Source organism: Lithobates pipiens, unplaced genomic scaffold (assembly GCF_037356315.1).
Source record: "Lithobates pipiens isolate NorthernLeopardFrog02 unplaced genomic scaffold, aLitPip1_a1.2 Scaffold_18, whole genome shotgun sequence".
Lineage (NCBI taxonomy): Eukaryota > Metazoa > Chordata > Amphibia > Anura > Ranidae > Lithobates > Lithobates pipiens.
This window is the reverse complement of record NW_027507758.1, coordinates 526,882,005-526,900,616: the sequence shown is the minus strand read 5'-3', so window position 1 is coordinate 526,900,616 and position 18,612 is coordinate 526,882,005. Positions and strand designations below refer to the sequence as shown.

General features: G+C 41.7%; 1 protein-coding gene across 1 annotated transcript in view; it reads right to left on the bottom strand.

Moving 5' to 3' along the window:
* The window catches only part of GREB1 (growth regulating estrogen receptor binding 1), a 233,680-nt gene that overhangs the window by 43,528 nt on the left and 171,540 nt on the right, over positions 1-18,612 (bottom strand). Inside the window, exons 18-23 of the mRNA XM_077488799.1 lie at positions 17,733-18,072; positions 12,669-12,784; positions 12,323-12,525; positions 10,533-10,622; positions 6,917-7,494; positions 593-695 (exon numbers count right to left, since the gene is read on the bottom strand). Coding sequence (XP_077344925.1) covers positions 593-695; positions 6,917-7,494; positions 10,533-10,622; positions 12,323-12,525; positions 12,669-12,784; positions 17,733-18,072 — 1,430 coding nt within the window. The remainder of the gene's footprint in view (positions 1-592; positions 696-6,916; positions 7,495-10,532; positions 10,623-12,322; positions 12,526-12,668; positions 12,785-17,732; positions 18,073-18,612) is intronic.

Here is an 18,612-nt window from a genome sequence, read left to right as displayed (position 1 = left end):
CCCAAAATAGTCACAATGGGGCTGATTTACTAAAACTGGAGAGTGCAAAATCCTGTGCATATGTGCATGGTAGCCAATCAGCTTGTGGCTTCAGCTTGTTCAATTAAGCTTTAACTAAAAAAATATAAAAAATCTGGGAGCTGATTGGTTGTCATGTAGAGCTGCACCAGATTTTGCACTCTCCGATTTTAATAAATAAACCCAAATACAAGCATACACACAGTCTTTCAGTTAAATTGCACTCCCTGGAATTTAGCAATACAGAATAAAAAAATTAAAAAATAAAAAAAAATAAAAAAAGTTTGGGCTTTAAATACACTTCACTGGTTATAATAAACACTTCAGTTTTTCTGCACCAGCTCTTCCACATACGTCTTTTTAGTCCCTGCAGTCTTCCTACACATCAATTTATCTTCCGAAGACGTATAAATAGTATGTATTCTCAGTGCTGGTGAGGCCATGCACCTGTGTAGGCTTCCAACATGTTTGCTGGTACTGTGATCTATTAAACCTTGGCAGTGCTTACTATCTTGTAAGCTTCTATAATTAACTGAAATAATCCATAATATGTCATTAAAGAAAAACAACTCACTGGTATTTATCTCTTCTTCATCATACACATCCACCTCAGTCAACCGTATCAGCATTCTAGATAGGACGCTGAGAAATTGCAGATAGGCTCCCGTCTTTCCCACCTATAAGGCACCAATAATGTGTTAATCTGGCATTTTACTGAATCCTCCGAGGAGCTAAAATAAATAAAAGCGCACAAATAATCCAACATAAAAAAAAAAAAAAGAATGATAAATATTATCAGCTTGTGGTGTTTCATTAAGGATTTGTGAACCATATGGTCTATGCTAATTAAACGCATTTGCAAAGTTCATTAGACACTCAGCTGGAAACAGACAATTCATTGGTGCCTGCAAAGGCCTCTTTGACGCATGGGATTTCTCCAATTTCCTCTCTGCCTACCAAAGTACCTGTGAGAGTGTGACTAATATTTCAACAGTATAAAACACTATATTGAGGATTATAAGTAAAGTCCACCTGTAAATTAATAATCAACAAAATGTGAAAATGGAGAGAAAGACAAAGAATGTAGTATTTAGTCCTAGTTATGAAACTCTTAAACTAGCCATACACTAGAATTTCAAAGAACATTCATTTGATTTCCTAATCATTAATGGGGTAAAATCTACATTCGTTTTCGGTCACACTAATGAGAAAATTTGAAGAAGTAGGATAGAAAATCTTTCTCTAAAGCATTTCTAACAGTGTATATAGTTTTTATAGGGGAATGTCCATTCATTCCAAAAGCAAACAAAATATTGAAGTACTTTCGAACAACATTCGTCAAGTCATTGAACGGACTGAGAATTTTCGGACAAATTTTGTTACAAATGTTCATATGAATATGCGTTCAAAAAAGGACTAGTGTATGGCCAGCTTTAGTGTATTTTGGTAGCATTGCGTAAAAGGACTGCTCTAGTCCTACATGTCTCAAAGTTATCTGAATGCTGTCATGGCACTGCTAAAAGGTTAAAGGGTTTGTAAACCTTCGTGTTTTTTCACCTTAATGCATTAAGGTGAAAAGACACCTGAGCCCTAGAACTTGACCCGATGGGGATGCACTGTCTCTCTGCCCGGGTTTCTTGGCTCTTGATTGGATAGATTGATAGCAGTGCAGCCATTGGCTCCCGCTGCTGTCAATCAAATACAATAATGCGGGTGCCGGGGGGGAGGCGGCAGGGCCGAGTCATACATGCGGCAGCTAAGGACTCCAAATGTTGGACTAGAGGGCGCACCTGCAAGGTAATCCCCCGGGAGATCGCTTCTACTAGAGGGTTATCAGATGTGGGGAGGAACCGCGAGAGCCACCGGGGACCCCAGAAGAGCAGGTTCGGGGCCACTCTGTGCAAAACAAGCCAAGTATGATATGTTTGTTATTTAAAAAAAAAAAAAAAAACCCTTACAATCACTTTAAGAACTACAGTATAAGGCTGTTTTTCCTTGTTTTAAAACTGTTGGTTAAATCACAATATTCCTCTTTCTTCCATTGCCCTTCAATTAATCTTCTCTGCTCAAATCCTCAGATCAAACTAAGGCCCATTGATGGCTCTTGTCCCCTGATGATACCAGCCCTTTAAGAGGAGTGTGGTTGTCATCTGGGGGTGCTCGTTCCCCCCTCTAAATCTACAAGTGAGCATTGCAGGTTATCTTTGCAGAGTTTGCAATGGAAAATTCAGAGGTAGGCCAGGAGGGTCGTCCATGCAAAATGTCCTACCCTAATTTCACTCAATTGCACCAAGACACTATGTTCGCTAGGATATGTAGTGTGTAGTGTGTGTATAGTGACGCCTTAACTCTTTTTCAAGTACTACTGGCCCTACCTCTTTGTCGCTTACTACTGACCCCAGAACTCAACATCACTTACTCCTGACCCCTAAACTCCACATCACTTACTCCTGACCTCTGAACTCTGCGTCATTTACAACTGAACATTTGCATCATTTACTACTAAGGCCCTGCATTCTCTTTAAGCCATGGGAAATATCCAGTTCAATCAAAACCACACCCAATTTTTTTGTACCACACTTTCTTTTTTGTAGGCTGGAGGGCCCAACTTATTATCTTGCACACAGGCCCACTGCTTTCAGAAAACACCCCTGTGAGAAACAATTGCTTTCGGCATCTCAGGACATCATTTTCAGTGATATCAAGCTTGCCCAAAACCTATACACAGAAATTTGCTATAGTGATATACATGTAGTAAGAATGAGGTTCTTGATAGTAGAAAAGAATATAATCGTTGAGAAACAAGGCCCCAAAGCCAATCATAGATGGAGAGATTTCCTTTCTTTCAAACACAGGTTGCAGGGAAGGAAATTGCTTGATTCCCCCATTAACACAGTATTGATGGGGAATCCCTCCCATGGGGCTATTGTGTTCTCCTACTAGGGGGAAGGGGGGGGGGAGAGGCAGGGGAAGCTGTCTCTATGGGAAAACACAGTGATTATTGCTATCATCTATAACACCCACTAGCAATAATTGCATGCAAAATCCAGCAGACTGGTTGTGCCCAAGTTGATCAATCAACTTGGATACATTCAGCCTGTCCATAAATGATTTGAGTCTTGGCCGGTTCATCATCGAACTGCCTATGGCTGGCTTAACACAATCCTTACAAGATACACAAATTTATTGTAAAAAACAGAGTTGATCTTTCCAAGCCAGTTCTTTGCAAGACAATTTGCGTAAAGTAACCTAATTTCCCTTTGTTTTACACATAATACATGAAGGTAAACCTGTTATGAACCTAGTCATTTCAAACTGATCATATAATGAAAAAGAAGATACGCATTGGAGACCTTCTGTGAGAAAAGCATGACAAAACAACCAGTAAAGTCAGAGATATAGGCAGCTGAAGTTATAGGCAAATCTCAACATTTCTTGTCCACCAATCTCAAAAACAGTAAGGAAACAGTATGTGAATCAGCCATTTCTTGAACTTTATTCATTCACTCTGCTCTACAGTGAGGAGTAAAGTTAATTGGACACCTGATATTATGGCATCACTGTTTTTTCAAACTGTGGTCTACAAGAAGAAGTCCTTGAGTTTGCACCCAAAGACAGTAGGAGGAGGTTAGGAGCCTTTGAGTGGTATTATGGATTGGATCACAGTTCCCTGTAAGACCCCATACACACTATACAACTTTTGTCGTCTGATTTCCTTTAGATTTACCAAAACCATGTAGTGCAAGGGCCTGCCTGATTGCATACAAATTGAAATTCTTAAGGTTTGACCTCATATTATATGGTTTTGGTAAATCTGAAGGAAAAAATCTACAGAAAGTGGTATAGTGTGTATCCAGCTTAAGCGTTGAACTCAGCTCCTGCCCTGCCCATATCCTGACCTACCGTATATACTCGAGTATAAGCCGAGATTTTCAGCCTCTTTTTTGAGGCTGAAAGTGCCCCCTCGGCTTATACTCGAGTCACCGCTGTCTGACTGCTCGATCAGCGTATCGAGCAGACAGACGGCGGAAATTAAAATTCAAAAGCCGCGCCTCCTTCTCCGCCTCCGCCTGTGATAGGCGGAACACTGAATTTCCCAGCAGTCAGTGTTCCGCCTATCACGGACATCCGCTCATTCTCATACTACGGACGAGTATGAGAGGATGTCCGTGATAGACGGAACACAGGCTGCTGGGAAATTGAGTGTTCCGCCTATCACAGGCGGAGGCGGAGGCGCGGCTTTTGAATTGTAGAATGGCCGCCGAGAAGAGCGGCGATCCTGGAGCGGCGATCCATCGGCACGACACGGGACGGAGGAGGCACGGGACGGAGGAGGCACGGGACGGAGGAGGCACGGGACGGAGGAGGCTCGGGACGACGGCGGCTCGGGACGGAGGCTTGGGACACAGGTAGGCTGGACACACACACAAGGCTGCACGGACACACACACACACACACACACACACACACACACACACACAGGGATGGATGGATGGATGGATGGATACACACACACACACACACACACACACAGGGATGGATGGATGGATGGATGAATACACACACACACACACACACACACAGGGATGGATGGATGGATGGATACACACACAGGGATGGATGGACGGACACACACACAGGGATGGATGGATGGATGGATGGATGGACACACACACAGGGATGGATGGACGGACACACACACAGGGATGGACGGACACACAGGGATGGACAGCCATGTCTCACCCTCGGCTTATACACGAGTCAATACGTTTTCCAGTTTTTTGGGGGTAAATTGGGGGCCTCGGCTTATATTCGGGTCGGCCTATACTCGAGTATATACGGTATCCAATTGGTCAATGTGGAAACCAACTTTCTATCTATTTAAAACCAGTAAGGGGGCTCAGAAGCATAATGGGGCTGGGCTAAGCTTCACATTTACAGAAAATGTTAGGATTTTTACTTTAACTGTGGGGTGTAGTTTTTCTGGATTTCTAACATTCGATGTTCCTGTTTTAGGACCATTAGATATACCTTGCCATCTCTTTGCCACTCCGCAAGATAGGACATCAGCTCATACTGTTGTAGGTAGGTAATCTTAAGACCCCTTTCACACTGAGGTGTTTTTCAGGTGCTTTTGTGCTAAAAATAGCGCCTGTAAAGTGCCTGAAAAATGCCTCCCCTGCAGTCCCAGTGTGAGAGCTCGAGTGTTTTCACACTGGGGCACTGTTCTGGCAGGACGTTAAAAAAATTCCTGCGAGCAACATCTTTGGGGGTGAGGGGGGTTGGATGGGCAGTGTATACACTGCTCCTCCACCGCTCCTGCCCATTGAAATGAATGGGCACCTCTGTCGAAGCGCCTGCAAACAGCTTTGGCAGCAGTGCTACACCTTGTGCATGCACCTATGGTGAAGATACAGTGGTTACCAAGGGTAATGGAGGTTTCTCTAGCAGCCTGTCATTAAGTGTGTACATGTGGCAGGCGAGATAGCCTCTTGCAGCGAGGCAGATGTTATTAGCACTCCTTTGGCCGTGATCTGTCTCCCATAGCAACAGGAGCAGATCTGCATCGCCGAGGCCCTCATACTATACACAGGTATGGAAGAGAAAGAGCTACAGTAAGTGAAGTGCAGCAGTGATAGGTTGGACAAGTGGAGATGCTTAAAGTGGAGTTCCAGTCTGGGGGGAAAAAAATGTAAAGTCAGCAGCTACAAATGCTGTAGCTGCTAATATTTTAATATAAAGGACACCTACCTGTCCAGGGATCCAGCAATGTCGGCACACCAAGTCGATTCGTCCATCGGCTTCGGATGCAGGAGCTGGCATTGCAAGTAAGGGAAACCAGCAATAAAGCCTTCAGGCTTCACAGCCAATTTCCTACTGCGCATGTGCAAGTCGCTCTGCACTTACTCAATGGTCCCGCCGTCTTCTGGAACTTACACAGGTCCCAGAAGGCAGGGGTAGGAAGAAGAAGGGGCTGAACTTGACAGAAAGTGGGAGTGGGTACCTGTCAAAACCAGGTACCCAACCCCCCCCCCCCCCCCCCAAAAGAAGTGCCAAATGTTGCAGTGGAGGGTGCAAACAAGCGGAGCTTCCCCTTTTGGGTGGAGCTTCGCTTTAATACATCGGGAGAGTTTAGGAGAGTTTATTCAAGTTCAGTTGGTTGTTCAAGTAAATGTACTCCATGTCTAGTGTGGTGACCCTAACCAAAGTGCCTAGCGTAGCCCAGAAGAACGCACCCCAGGGGAAGGCCGGTGTGACCCTTGCTTGGAGCCCAACTAGGAGGGAGGTATGGAGGACATGACAGCCACCACATGACATCTACCCTTACACTGTCACCAAAAATGAGTACAGATTCACAAATCTAATAACCTGGGCTTTCCTTGTAGTCTTTGAGGAAAAGTACGAAACCACGAGAAGACTAAGTAAAGCAGTGAGATCTTTCTTATCTCTAACTTTTTTCAGCTATGTTTCTATTCCTGGTTATTGTACACAAGTACAGGAGGGAAACAAAGTGATAATATTACTGTATGCTTTCATCTGTAACCATGATTAACAAGAAAAATTTGTATGGGAATAGTCTGTCATTGAGTGCCTCATAAATTTCTATTTTAAAGGTTCAGTCCACCCAAGACTGATATTTTAGATGTGATTTGGCTGCATCTGTGCACTTATTAAAGAGTTGTTCTCCATAAACCTTATATTTTAATTGTGACGTGACGTCTATGCACTCATTGGGCTTAGTCCACCAAAGACTTAAATTTTAGTTATTGGTAAGTGCTGGTTAGTTTCTTAGAAAAAAACACATGAATGAAATATCACTCACATATGAGTAAATACACCGTTAAGTAGAATATATATTAAATTTCCTTATATACTTTTTGGGAAACAGACTAGGTACCTGAGGTGGCCCACTAAGCAGCAGTCTTCTTGGATGGAAGGTGTCCATTCTACCTTCATTTACATTGCTGTAGTCCATGTGGCTTGGTTTTGGCACTGTCCACTGCCGATAGTACAAAGATTGTTCCGTACAAGTCATCATTTTACTCAGAAGTGGGCGGAACGAGCTGGCCCAGGCCACATCACAGTGTGGCAAGAAAGATGATGACTTAGAAAGACCACTGCTGTCAGTGGAGGTGATGATATCATACACTAGTTTGGAGAGGAACACCACAGGTGGCTGTTTGTAAGCCTTGGCCATAGGACACTGGTAGATTTTCAGGCCATTGGCACCATTAAAGCAAGATGATGACGATGAAGAAGTGGTGGATATGGAGCTTGGATTCTTCATGGACTTAGCAGAACTGTTGCTGTCCATCTGTTCACTTGTTACAACCTTGGCGTTCCTATCAGTTGACAATTTTATTTTCTCTGATGCAGCTGTGCAATCTTCACTATTAGAAACCCCTGAATGCTGAGTCGGCTTTGCAATGTCTTCTGCCATAGGGGAATATGAGGACTCGCTGTCTGCTATGGAACCTAAAAAAATACAATATAAAGTAAAACATTTTTTTTAGCATTAAATAGCATTACAGTTTCTGTTAGGTGTCTGTCTGTGTCTATGTTGTGAAGACTTTTCCCTAATTTTTGTGAGATCGCTAGAGAGGAAGTAAGGAGACACCTGATTCAGGTTCTAATCCTTCCCTACTCTACGAATAATATTTTCTTCACTTCTTGTCCAAGTGACACATCAGGAAACGCAGGATAGTTTTGCTAATAAGATTACATACAGAAATAGAAACTGGAGATTCTACAGCGATTTCACTATATCAAAAAATAAAAATGCTTTGACTAGAGTTCTATGTTAAACCTCAAAACTACAGTGTGTGTGTGTGTATATATATATATATATATATATATATATATATATATATATATATATATGTTATAATCTTAATTTTTCTGTCTCCGTGCCTGCAATATCGGCAAATAGAAATGTAGTCCCTGACATTTCCTGTATAAGTCCTTGTTTACATGGGCAGCTGAGCACCAGTACAAATAGGTGGTTGAGTTGCATTGTAGTCAGCCCAAAAGGCCAGCTGCACATGATCATGACCGGTAGCCATGACAGTGCACATCTGTGGCATGGTAAAAATTTTACCATAAAATTTGGCAATACAATGGGTGTTAACTATCTAGAAGTATGACACTATAGCCTTTCTTCAGTGTGTTCTACATTTGGAACAATTAAATCAACTATGAATTGTGAGAGAGGGTTGGTTATTGAACTCGCTGGGGACCAGAGAGGGAAGTCCAGTCCTGCCTTATAGGGAAATCCCAGAGCGCAATCTAGACCTATGTTTTGGTTCATATTTTTAAGGTGAGCGGGAAATTCACACGGTGGTGGAGCACGGTTGAATCTTTATTGGATGATCTATGGTAGAATTGTATCTCCGTGTATTCACGGTCCTTGGGAAAACTACAGTTTATGAACTGATCACATTGGGACTTGTGGACTCACCTCCAACATGCCTGTCAGGCTCTGTTCACACTAGTGTGATTTTAGATGTGAATCACTGCCAACTTCTTTTCAGAGGACAGCTACATGTGTAAACAAGGCCTAAGAGTGACAAGACTACCTTTCTATACCCTGCATGCAGTGACAACATTGTCACCCTGTGAACTGAGTTCCCGCTATGGCTAATACCATTTTACTGAATGAATGCAAAGCATCCTCTGATTGGATGAAGTGGAGAGCTTGATGTCCCCTACCCGCCTCTCCACCTCATCCAATCAGAGAATGATTTGCATTCATTCAGAAAATGCAAAACCTTCTCTGAATAATATATATGCAGAGCAACAGACCTCCTGTGTTCACAAGACGTCAAACTGGCCGCACAGCATGGGACCCTGAAGTAAGTGGAGATAACTGGAGTAGCAGTGTTTACCATACTTCAGTAATTTCCAGCTTCCAGCAGCATTGCCAAGTACAGTTACATGTAATTATGTCTAACATGCTTATGCCTGAAATTATTCTTCAAATTATTAAAGCGGAACATCACTCTCTCAATCAACATTAGGTATTTAAAAGAAGAAGAACCAAAGATTGTTTGGCTGTACTTCTCCTGTGGATCACAAGAGTGCAGTTCATTCTGCCTTCCTGTGACCCATTTTCAGTAGACAACGGGCTGAAGCTGTCCTCACAGAGCCGGTCTAGGCTCACGTAAGATCATATAAAATTGTATATATATAAAAAACGAGATTAAAACTTCAAACACAAAAAGTCCACTAATTAAATATATATATAGCAGCGCTCAACATGCAGAATCTTGTTCAGATGTTATTCGTTTGTGCTCTTGAAAAAGTGGTGATAGAGTCCAACTTGTGAAAAGAAGAAAGATCGGAACCACCTTCCACCTGACGTTTCCACCTTTCGTGCTCTCAAAAAAGAAAGTTGGCTGCCAGCATAGACAGCAATAAAAACTTTTCTGCTATTGCAATCCTTATATCAAAGGTTTAAAAAATAGCGACCAAGGAATATAATGGTTTGATATATTGAAGGCTCCTATATCCTTGATTTTCCACGACCAAAGAATATAATGGTTTGACATATTGAAGACTCTTATATCCTTGATTTTCTGGTGAGTGCATCCCCAAAGGGGGTTTGTATTTTGAGAGCACGAAAGGTGGAAACGTCAGGTGGAAGGTGGTTCCGATCTTTCTTCTTTTCACAAGTTGGACTCTATCACCACTTTTTCAAGAGCACAAACGAATAACATCTGAACAAGATTCTGCATGTTGAGCGCTGCTATATATATATTTAATTAGTGGACTTTTTGTGTTTGAAGTTTTAATCTCATTTTTTATATATATACAATTTTATATGGTGTATGTTTTATTAAGCAGCAGCTATTATTATTATTCTTATTATTCTTCTGATTTAATCGAATTGCTTGGGGATCAGAAGCATTGGTCCAAAGGGGTTTTCTTTTAAATCATAATCCTGAAGCACTGAGTTGTGTGCTATTGTAGTTAGGGACGGTAAATTTTCATAATGCAGGCTTGGAATATTTCACGTAAGATCATGACAATGAAGTTGGGATCCGCCTACATACCTAGACTGGCACCTGACTCAGCCTCTCAGTGAGCCGCTGAGAGCCTGAGTCCGGTGCTCCTGCCCCTCCACAGCCCAGAGCTCCAGTGAGCATGAAGGGTGGGCGCAGAGCAGAGAGCTGGAGACTGACAGTCACCAGCTCTTTGCTCAGGGAGCTGTGAGAACCGAGCAATCAGCGGTGTTTGATTATTCAGTTCTCAGTCTTAGAGTCGGCGGGGGTCGGATGAAGCATCGCACTAAAGCTGCATCCACTGGTGTAAGTATAATTCTGCAATTAAAAAAAAACAAAAAAACATACTTCTAGAGGAAAGAAAATGTGTAGAGTTGATGACCATACAGTTGCAACCAATCAGAATTTTTTTTTTTTCTATACCATAAAAAATTAAAACTCCATTTGTATGCTCATTTATTTTTTTCAGTTTTTATTAATTAGCCCCAATGTTTAAAGTAGGGAGAATCTTACCAGAAGCTTTAGAGCACACAGATGAAGAGGAGGAATCATTTGACTGAGATCTCTGCCTTTTACCAGGGCTCTGCTTCTCTGAATTAGACCCTGGTTCAGTGGAAAGAACAAAAAACCTATTAATATTGCTGAAGCCATATACAAAGTCATTATCCCCTTGACCTGCAGAGCAGTGAGCAATTACTTATCTAGTGCTTTCTAGATGTCATCTTTCAATATTCGCCAATTACACATGTATCCTAACACAACATTTGGCAGAATTAATTTTAAAACTCATAATGGATGCCATTTATGTAGAAAATGGAATATAACATCGGTAATGTCATTAGGAAATTGGGACAAATTAAATTGTCAATTTAATTGAACCTGTGATGTTCCTTGGAAGTTGCGGGCACAGTAGTATATGTGTGTCTTAGAAGTGGCATGAACCTGGAACAAAGTGACTGGTTCTTAATTACTGCTAATATGACAAGTTCTGTCACTTTTCAAAAGAGGTTTTTAAATCTATTAAGGGTGATATTAATAATTTTTTTTCTACTGCAGCTTTGTTAACAGGGAATACTCCTCTTGGTAGGGGCAAGCAATGTACATACTATTTCCTTGGCCCCCACCATTCAAGATTTTCTTTATGCCTTCAAAGGTTAAAAGAGTACCCAGGGATTTCTTTATGAAGCCGAACTATAGGCAGATATTAAAAACACATTTTTTTTCAAATTTGGAATCAGAAAAAATAATTCAATCTATTTTTGTAGATTTTTGTAACCAGAACAAGAATTTAAATAAAACCTCCTGTTATCCCTGAACTAAAAAAGTCAGGCTGGAAGACAGAAAGGCAGCGCTAGAAAGCAATGGCGTATGCTGTATATACATGTGCTACAAAGGAACAAGCTGATAGGAGGAGAGAGCAGAAGGATGACCTCATCATTAGTCTGCTGCTGCTACTTCACTGACCAATCACCAGTCTCTCTATAGAGCCTTGTTTCGGGCCCATAAGCTTCCCCTGCTGCAATGGAAAAGTGATAGGGCCCCCACTCGCAAAGAATGGGTTTCGAGTATAGGATACACCCTCAGACTTGAAAAATCTATTTTCCAGCATTGCGGATGCCCGCACAGGTTTGATAGGCTCTGGTATTACTGGCTAGCAGTACCAGGTTTTGCACCCCGTGGACTTGGTGTTGGATAGAATACTGGGCTGATCCTTCTTCTCCTATATTTCTTACAGAGTGTGGGAATATTCTCCTATTTCTGGTACCATGCTGTACAGCTCTGTAATGTTTTTCTGCATATGCTTAAGATTACCCACTGTTCTCTGATTGTGGTATGCTGTATATGGCACATCGATGCTCTGAAATTCCTTTATTGTCATGCATTTTGGCTGTGTATGTAATGTTTGCTTGTTAAAGTTTAATAAACTGTATTCCTGATTTAAAAAAAAAAAATCACAAGTTTCTCTGGAAAGGTCCAACATACTCCCTGCTGATTGGAGAGGTCTAGCTCTGACACTGCAGGGTAGTGCTGGACCTCTGCAGAGAGACCACTGCTTCCACACAAAGGGAAGGGGTGCTTTTATTTTATGCACCTGTATGGTATTTAGCATATTTAAACCAACTGTTTAGTTGAGCTATAATGAATGTGATAATGGTGCTGCATGAAGCATGCACAGGGTCCGTAAAAGAAGACTTGTGACAAGATGAGAGGAGTGGGTACCTGGCCTTTTTTTCACAGAGGATCTATGACAGCCACATATGCTGCTACGATGATAGATCAACTACAGTTGGAGAATAGCTTACCATCAGTCATCATTTCTTCATCCTCATTGTCTGTGCTGCTTAGCTTGTCTGGGTCACTGTCCATCATCATTTCCTTTTCAAGCCCTTTGTCCTGAGATATCACAGTGTCTATAAAACATGAAGCAAATCCCAGTTCTTGCTCCACTTTTGTTCTTTCCCATGTACTGAACTGGACTAGACGGAGGTCACAGTACCTCAATGATCTGGACAAACATTGAATAAAAAAAAAAAGTCACAAAAAAAGCATTATAGGACCATCTTCAACTTTTCCAAATCCTGTCCCATGCTATCAGTTTTGGCTGTATCTAACCCCTTTTGAATTCTACCAAAACAGGGGCATTCATACCTTGGCAGAGATTCTCCAAGAGGTTCCATGCCACTGCATATCAGAATACACGGAAGACCCTCTAGTTCTAGATAAGTCCGAGGCTGCCAGTCTTCATCTTCGATTTTCTGCCAGCTCTATCAAATTAATAAAAGAGACTTAGTAAAGAAAAAAATATATACATATCCTAACAAAAGAACATGCTGAGAGTTAGAGGGGTGCAATGTGAACTGCTGCTGTTTTTTCACTGTACAATTACAGGCTCAGGTAGGCAGGTGATTTATCTTTAGACCCCTTTCACACCGCAGACCCTTTAGCGTCGGCGGTAAAATGCCGCTATTTTTAGCGGCGTTTTACCGTCGGATTTCCAGTGCATTTTGGCCGCTAGTGGGGCGCTTTTACCCCCCGCTAGTGGCCGAGAAAGGGTTAAAACCACCCGCAATATGCCACAATAGTGGCGTTTAGCCAGTGGTAATACAGCGCTGCCCCATTGATTTCAATGGGGAGCAGCGATGGAGGAGCGGTAAACACACCGCTCCTTCACTGCTCCAAAGAAGCTGTTGGCAGGACTTTTCCTGACGTCCTGCCAGCGCACCGCTCCGATGTGAAAGCCCTTGGGGCTTTCACACTGGAGACAAAGGAGCAGCATTTTGAGGGCGGATTGCAGGCGCTCTTTCTAACGCTATAGTGCCTGCAAAATGCCCTCGGTGTGAAAAGGGTTTTATAGCAGGCACTGTGAGATTGGTTTACTAAAGGCAAAAAAACTGTGCACTTTGCAAGAGCAGTTGCTCCAGAGCTTAGTAAATGAGCAGAAGCTCTGCTGATGTTCATCAACCAATCATGTGCAGGCTAAAATTCAGTTTTTTTATTTTCCTTGCATGTGATTGGGTATTCTTTGCAAAGTGAAGCTTTACCTAATTTTTACTAAGCTCTGGAGCAACTGCCCTTGCATAGTGCAATTGCACTTTGCAAGGTGCACAGTCTAATGGCCTTTAGTAAATCAACCCTAGTGCGATTTTTGGGGCTCTGCACCCGTTCCTGCAGACCTGCCATACAGCCAACAGGGTTGATTTACTAAAACTGGAAAGTTCAAGGTCTGGTGCAGTTTTGCCTAGAAACCAATCAGCTTCCAGTTTTTTTTTTTTTTTTTGTCAAAGCTTAATTGAAGAAACTGAAGTTAGAAGCTCATTGGCTACCATGCACAGTTGCATCATATTTTGCACTCTCCAGTTTTAGTAAATGAACCCTAGTGTGTATCCATTAAGTTAAATAAGCTGCCTGCACCAGCTGAATGCTAGTGCAAAAAGATAAACAAATGGCTCTTTGCACTATACATGGTTTTTCAGCCATGTGAATGTGAGCTCCTAATCTCAGGTCTGGAAAGACAGAAATACAAATCTCTGGGCAAATAAAGCAGCTCCCATACATCTATAACAATGGTTTGCCTGAAGTGTAGCTTTACAGTAGATGTAAACCCAACCACTAAAATCTAACAATCTGTGATCAATTCTTTTTTTTTTTTTTTTTTTAAGAATTTTAAATTTTTCTAAATCTCAAACTTTTATTAAAATATTACCCGGTGATCCTACCATGAAGTTCCTTGTTCAGGCACTTCCTGCTATGAGGTGACAACACTCAGTCCCTAACAGCTCTCTTGTGTTATCAGCCTGTCACATGTGCTTCTATGGCTATGATAATGCACACTGCACAGGCATATTCCACCACTGTCCCTATCATGAAACCCACCAGGAGCAGCCAGTCCATTAGGGGTGCAGGGACACCAGCCCCCTCCAGGGCTCTGGACTCAGGTTTTGATTCAGTTTTTTTGATTTTTCAAGCTAAATGATTAGAGCTGGAGGCTCTATTTGGATTGAAAAGGGTTGGGCTTGAGGCGCAAAGCACTGCGCCCCGTGCCCACTTGTGACACTAGCAAATTAATATTCGCTATCATCTTCCAGCTTCTCCTCCCGGCTAATCAGGACAGTTTGCCCAGAGGAGAAGCTGTGGAGGGGAGAGTGTGGGGGGACCGTCACTGTGAAGGAGAGAGTGTGGAGGGGGGGCATCACCAAATTAAGCACCAGCCGCCACTAAAACCCACACAATGAAATGACAAGCAGCTAATGGAAAAAAAAAGGCAATTGTTAATGATGTGCAGAGCTATAGCTACTAAAACTCATCCACTTACGGTTTACATCTATTTTACATAAAAGGAAACACAATAGGGGGGGGATTTACTAAAACTGCAGCACCTAGAATCTGGTGCAGCTGTTCATGGTAGCCAATCAGCTTATATCGTCAGTTTGTTCAATTAAGCTTTGACAAAAAGAACAAAAAAAAACAAAACTGGAAGGTAATTGGTTTCTATGCAGTTGCACCAGATTTTGCCCTCTCCGGTTTTAGTAAATAGCCCCCAGTGTGTGCCAAAGTGAAAACCCTCTTATATGTATCACACTACTTGATCACACTAATGCCACATACACACAATCGGAATTACAGCCAGAAAAAGAAAGATGAGAGCTTTTCATAGGAAAATGCGACCATGTGTATGCTCCATCGGAATTTAACTGTCCGAATTTCCGCCAGCAAAAAATTGATAACATGTTCTCAATTTTCCCAACGCAAAAACTTTCTATTGGAAATTCCGATCGTGTGTATGCAATTCCGACGCGCAAAAACTCACGCATGCTCAGATTCAACTATGAGATGGAAGCTATTGGCTACTGGGTATTGAACTTCCTTTCTCTAGTCCCGTCGTACATGTTGTATGTCACCGCGTTCTTGATGGCCGGAATTTGGTGTGACCGTGTGTATCCAAGACAGCTTGAGCGAAATCCCATCGGAATTCCGTCGGGAAAACCATCAGATCTTTTTCCGACCAAAATTCCAATCGTGTGTACGTGGCATTAGGCTTCATGCACGCAGTATTCTATTGATACTTTTTTTTTCCTACATGTATTTAGCAGCATTAAAAACTCAGTAAAAAGCAGAGTATTTGTAAGCGCATATCCACGCCTGGCGTTAGTACATTTTATTACCCAGAATTCTGGCTATTACAATGCATTAACCTGTAAATGCTTTTGAGCATTCTTTATGTGCAAAAGCTCCTCTCCTGTCTCTAAATGCCCCTGCCTCTAAACTCCCAGTCTCTATACTCCAATGTGTGCATGGATGTATAGGTTAACATGGAGGGGTGATTAGAGGCAGAAAAAGTGTGCATGAGGCTAGGCTTCCTATAAATATATAGTGTGAAACATTTCAGACGGTTATGGGGGTTATTTACTAAAGACAAATCCACTTTGCACTACAAGTGCACTGATAGTGCAATTGGAAGTGCAGTTGCTATAGATCGGAGGGGGGCATGCAAGGAAAATAGAAAAATTACGTATTTTAGCTTGGACATGATTGGATGATAAAACCAGCAGAGCTGCCCCTCGTTTCAGATCTTCCCCTCAGATTTACAGCGACTGCACTTCCAAGTGCACTTGTCGTTCACAGTGTATTTGCCTATCGTAAATAATCCCCTATGTCTTTTACTTAGATACATTCTAGCATGTAGAGCTTCAGAGTACACATTTATTGTCTTTTAATTGCTATCACTCTCCAAGTGTTATTAGCGTGTGTGTAAATTTTATTCTGATCTTGGATACCCTTAGAAATATCAGATAAGTTATGTCTTTCTAAAACTGAGCATACTGAGCATTTTTATAAACTTTTATTATAAATGCGATTTTCATCCCTCTTATTTATTTATTGGCCGCCCCTGAACCCCCTCCAAAACCCCTCTGCTCTTTTTATTATTATTATAATACAGGATTTATATAGCAGTACTCAAACAAACCAACAAAGAAAATAATACAGCGCCTCCAAATATAGAATATTACAAACTTAAAGCATGTGCCATCAACACGGCATTCATAATGTGCAAAAAGCATCTACAATATTCAAAAATCATAATAAAAAAATAAATAGATAAATCAGTGTGAATAAGGTGCAATGCAAAAGAGTCCAAAATATGTGATAAATACCACCTCAAAGAAAGTGTCTTCCACCAGCTAATGGAAATCCTCTCCACCACACATGAGCAAAACAGTGCTAAAATCCACTCACTGACATTAATGCCCTATACACACGATCAGAAATTCCGATGGAAAAAGTCCGATTGGATTATGTTTTTGGAAAATCCGATCGTGTGTGGGCTCTATTGGACTTTTTCTGTCGGAGTTCCCAAAGCACAACGTTTGAGAGCAGGATCTAAAATTTTCCGACAACAAAATCCAATCACATAAATTCTGATCGTGTGTAGACAATTTCGACGGGCAACGTGCCACGCATGCTCAGAATAAACTAAGAGACGAAAGCTATTGGCTACTGGCCCGTTTATAATCCTGACATACGTGTTTGACGTCACCTCGTTCAGAATGATCGGATTTTCCGACAACGTGATTGTGTGTATGCAACACAAGTTTCAGACAAAATCCGATGGAAAAAATCTGACGGATTTTGTGGTCGGAATGTCCGACCGTGTGTATGGGGCATAAGGCTGCCAGAGGAAAGCAGCAACATGCGAGTACTGGCGTCCCCTAAAGACGTGTATTCGCATTCACACCGATTTGTATTTTTTTAATTATCATTTTTGAATATTGTAGATGCTTTTTGCACATTATGAATGCTGTGTTGATTGCACACGCCTTAAGTTTGTAATATTCTATATTTGGAGGCGCTGCATTAATTCCTTTGTATGTTTTTTTTTTAACTCTTTAATTTTTAATATGTGTTTTGTTTTCAGTTAAAAAAAAAAAAGTGTCTTTTCAATGTGTTTCTAATGCTTTTTAAGAACCCCTAAAAATGGAGCTGCGAGATTTGTTTGTAAAAATAAATAAAAACTACTAATGCGGATTATGTTTCAAGTAAATGCATCTGCATTTTCTTTCAGTCTTCTTATTTTTATGACAAAAAGAAAACTGTCCATGCACTCTAAAGATGGAGACTTTTTGTTGCATGACCTGGCAGAGGAATTGTATTTTAAATAGAAATCTGTGGCCCAGGGCCTATGATAGCTTCTTTCATCATGGGTGAGATAGATACCTTCAGCTGGTCTACAAAGTGCTTTCCAATAGTGAATGATGAATTGGCTTTTCCCAGAATAACCTCAAATCCATGTTGTAGACTGAGGCGTTCTCTAACATGGCAGAGACGTTCATAAGCCAAGGTGGCCAGTGGAATGCAAGGAATCCGTAAGAGAACCATCAGCCCGTGTCTGCTGGCGCACTGCTTGGGAGAATTCAGGAGGTTCTGAACAATCTCCAGGGTTTCCACCGAGGTGTAATTCTTCATCTGAGAGAAACCGCACACAGCCATCATGGCCGACGAGTAATGCTGGATGAGAAGAAATGTCCGTATCACGGCACTGTGGAGCTTGGGAAACCTACCATAAATGATTTCTGTATTAGATAATGAAATCAACCACAAACCCTTGGGATAAGGAAAGACGATGACACCAATTAAAGAAGAATTTCAATCACAAATATTGGTGCAGAGTAATCTGTACCTAAACCTGCATATTAAAATATACTTCACAGTCTACAAAGTTTGTAGTCCCACTACTAGGATCCAGCACTGGGGGTTTCCTCCAAACTCCTTCTCTGGCAGCTCGATGGAGTATGCAATCATCAAAGTTGGGATTCCTGAGCAGCATACATTTTTCCAGCCAATTTCTAAACACTAGTGCTTTAAGGGTCACTAGTTCTGCATTAAGAACAAATCAACCTGTGTCCATTGTACAGAGGACCCCTGCTCTCTGTGTTAGCAATGTGCCACCTGCCAAGTCACAGCTATTGTGCAAACAGCAGGGAGTGGGAACATTGCTGATTGCACAGCTTTAGCTCTGCCTCAATGGGCAGCATATAAGATCACTCCAAGCAGACCTCTTTGCAGCTAAGTTTATTTGTTCCTAAAGCAGCACCAG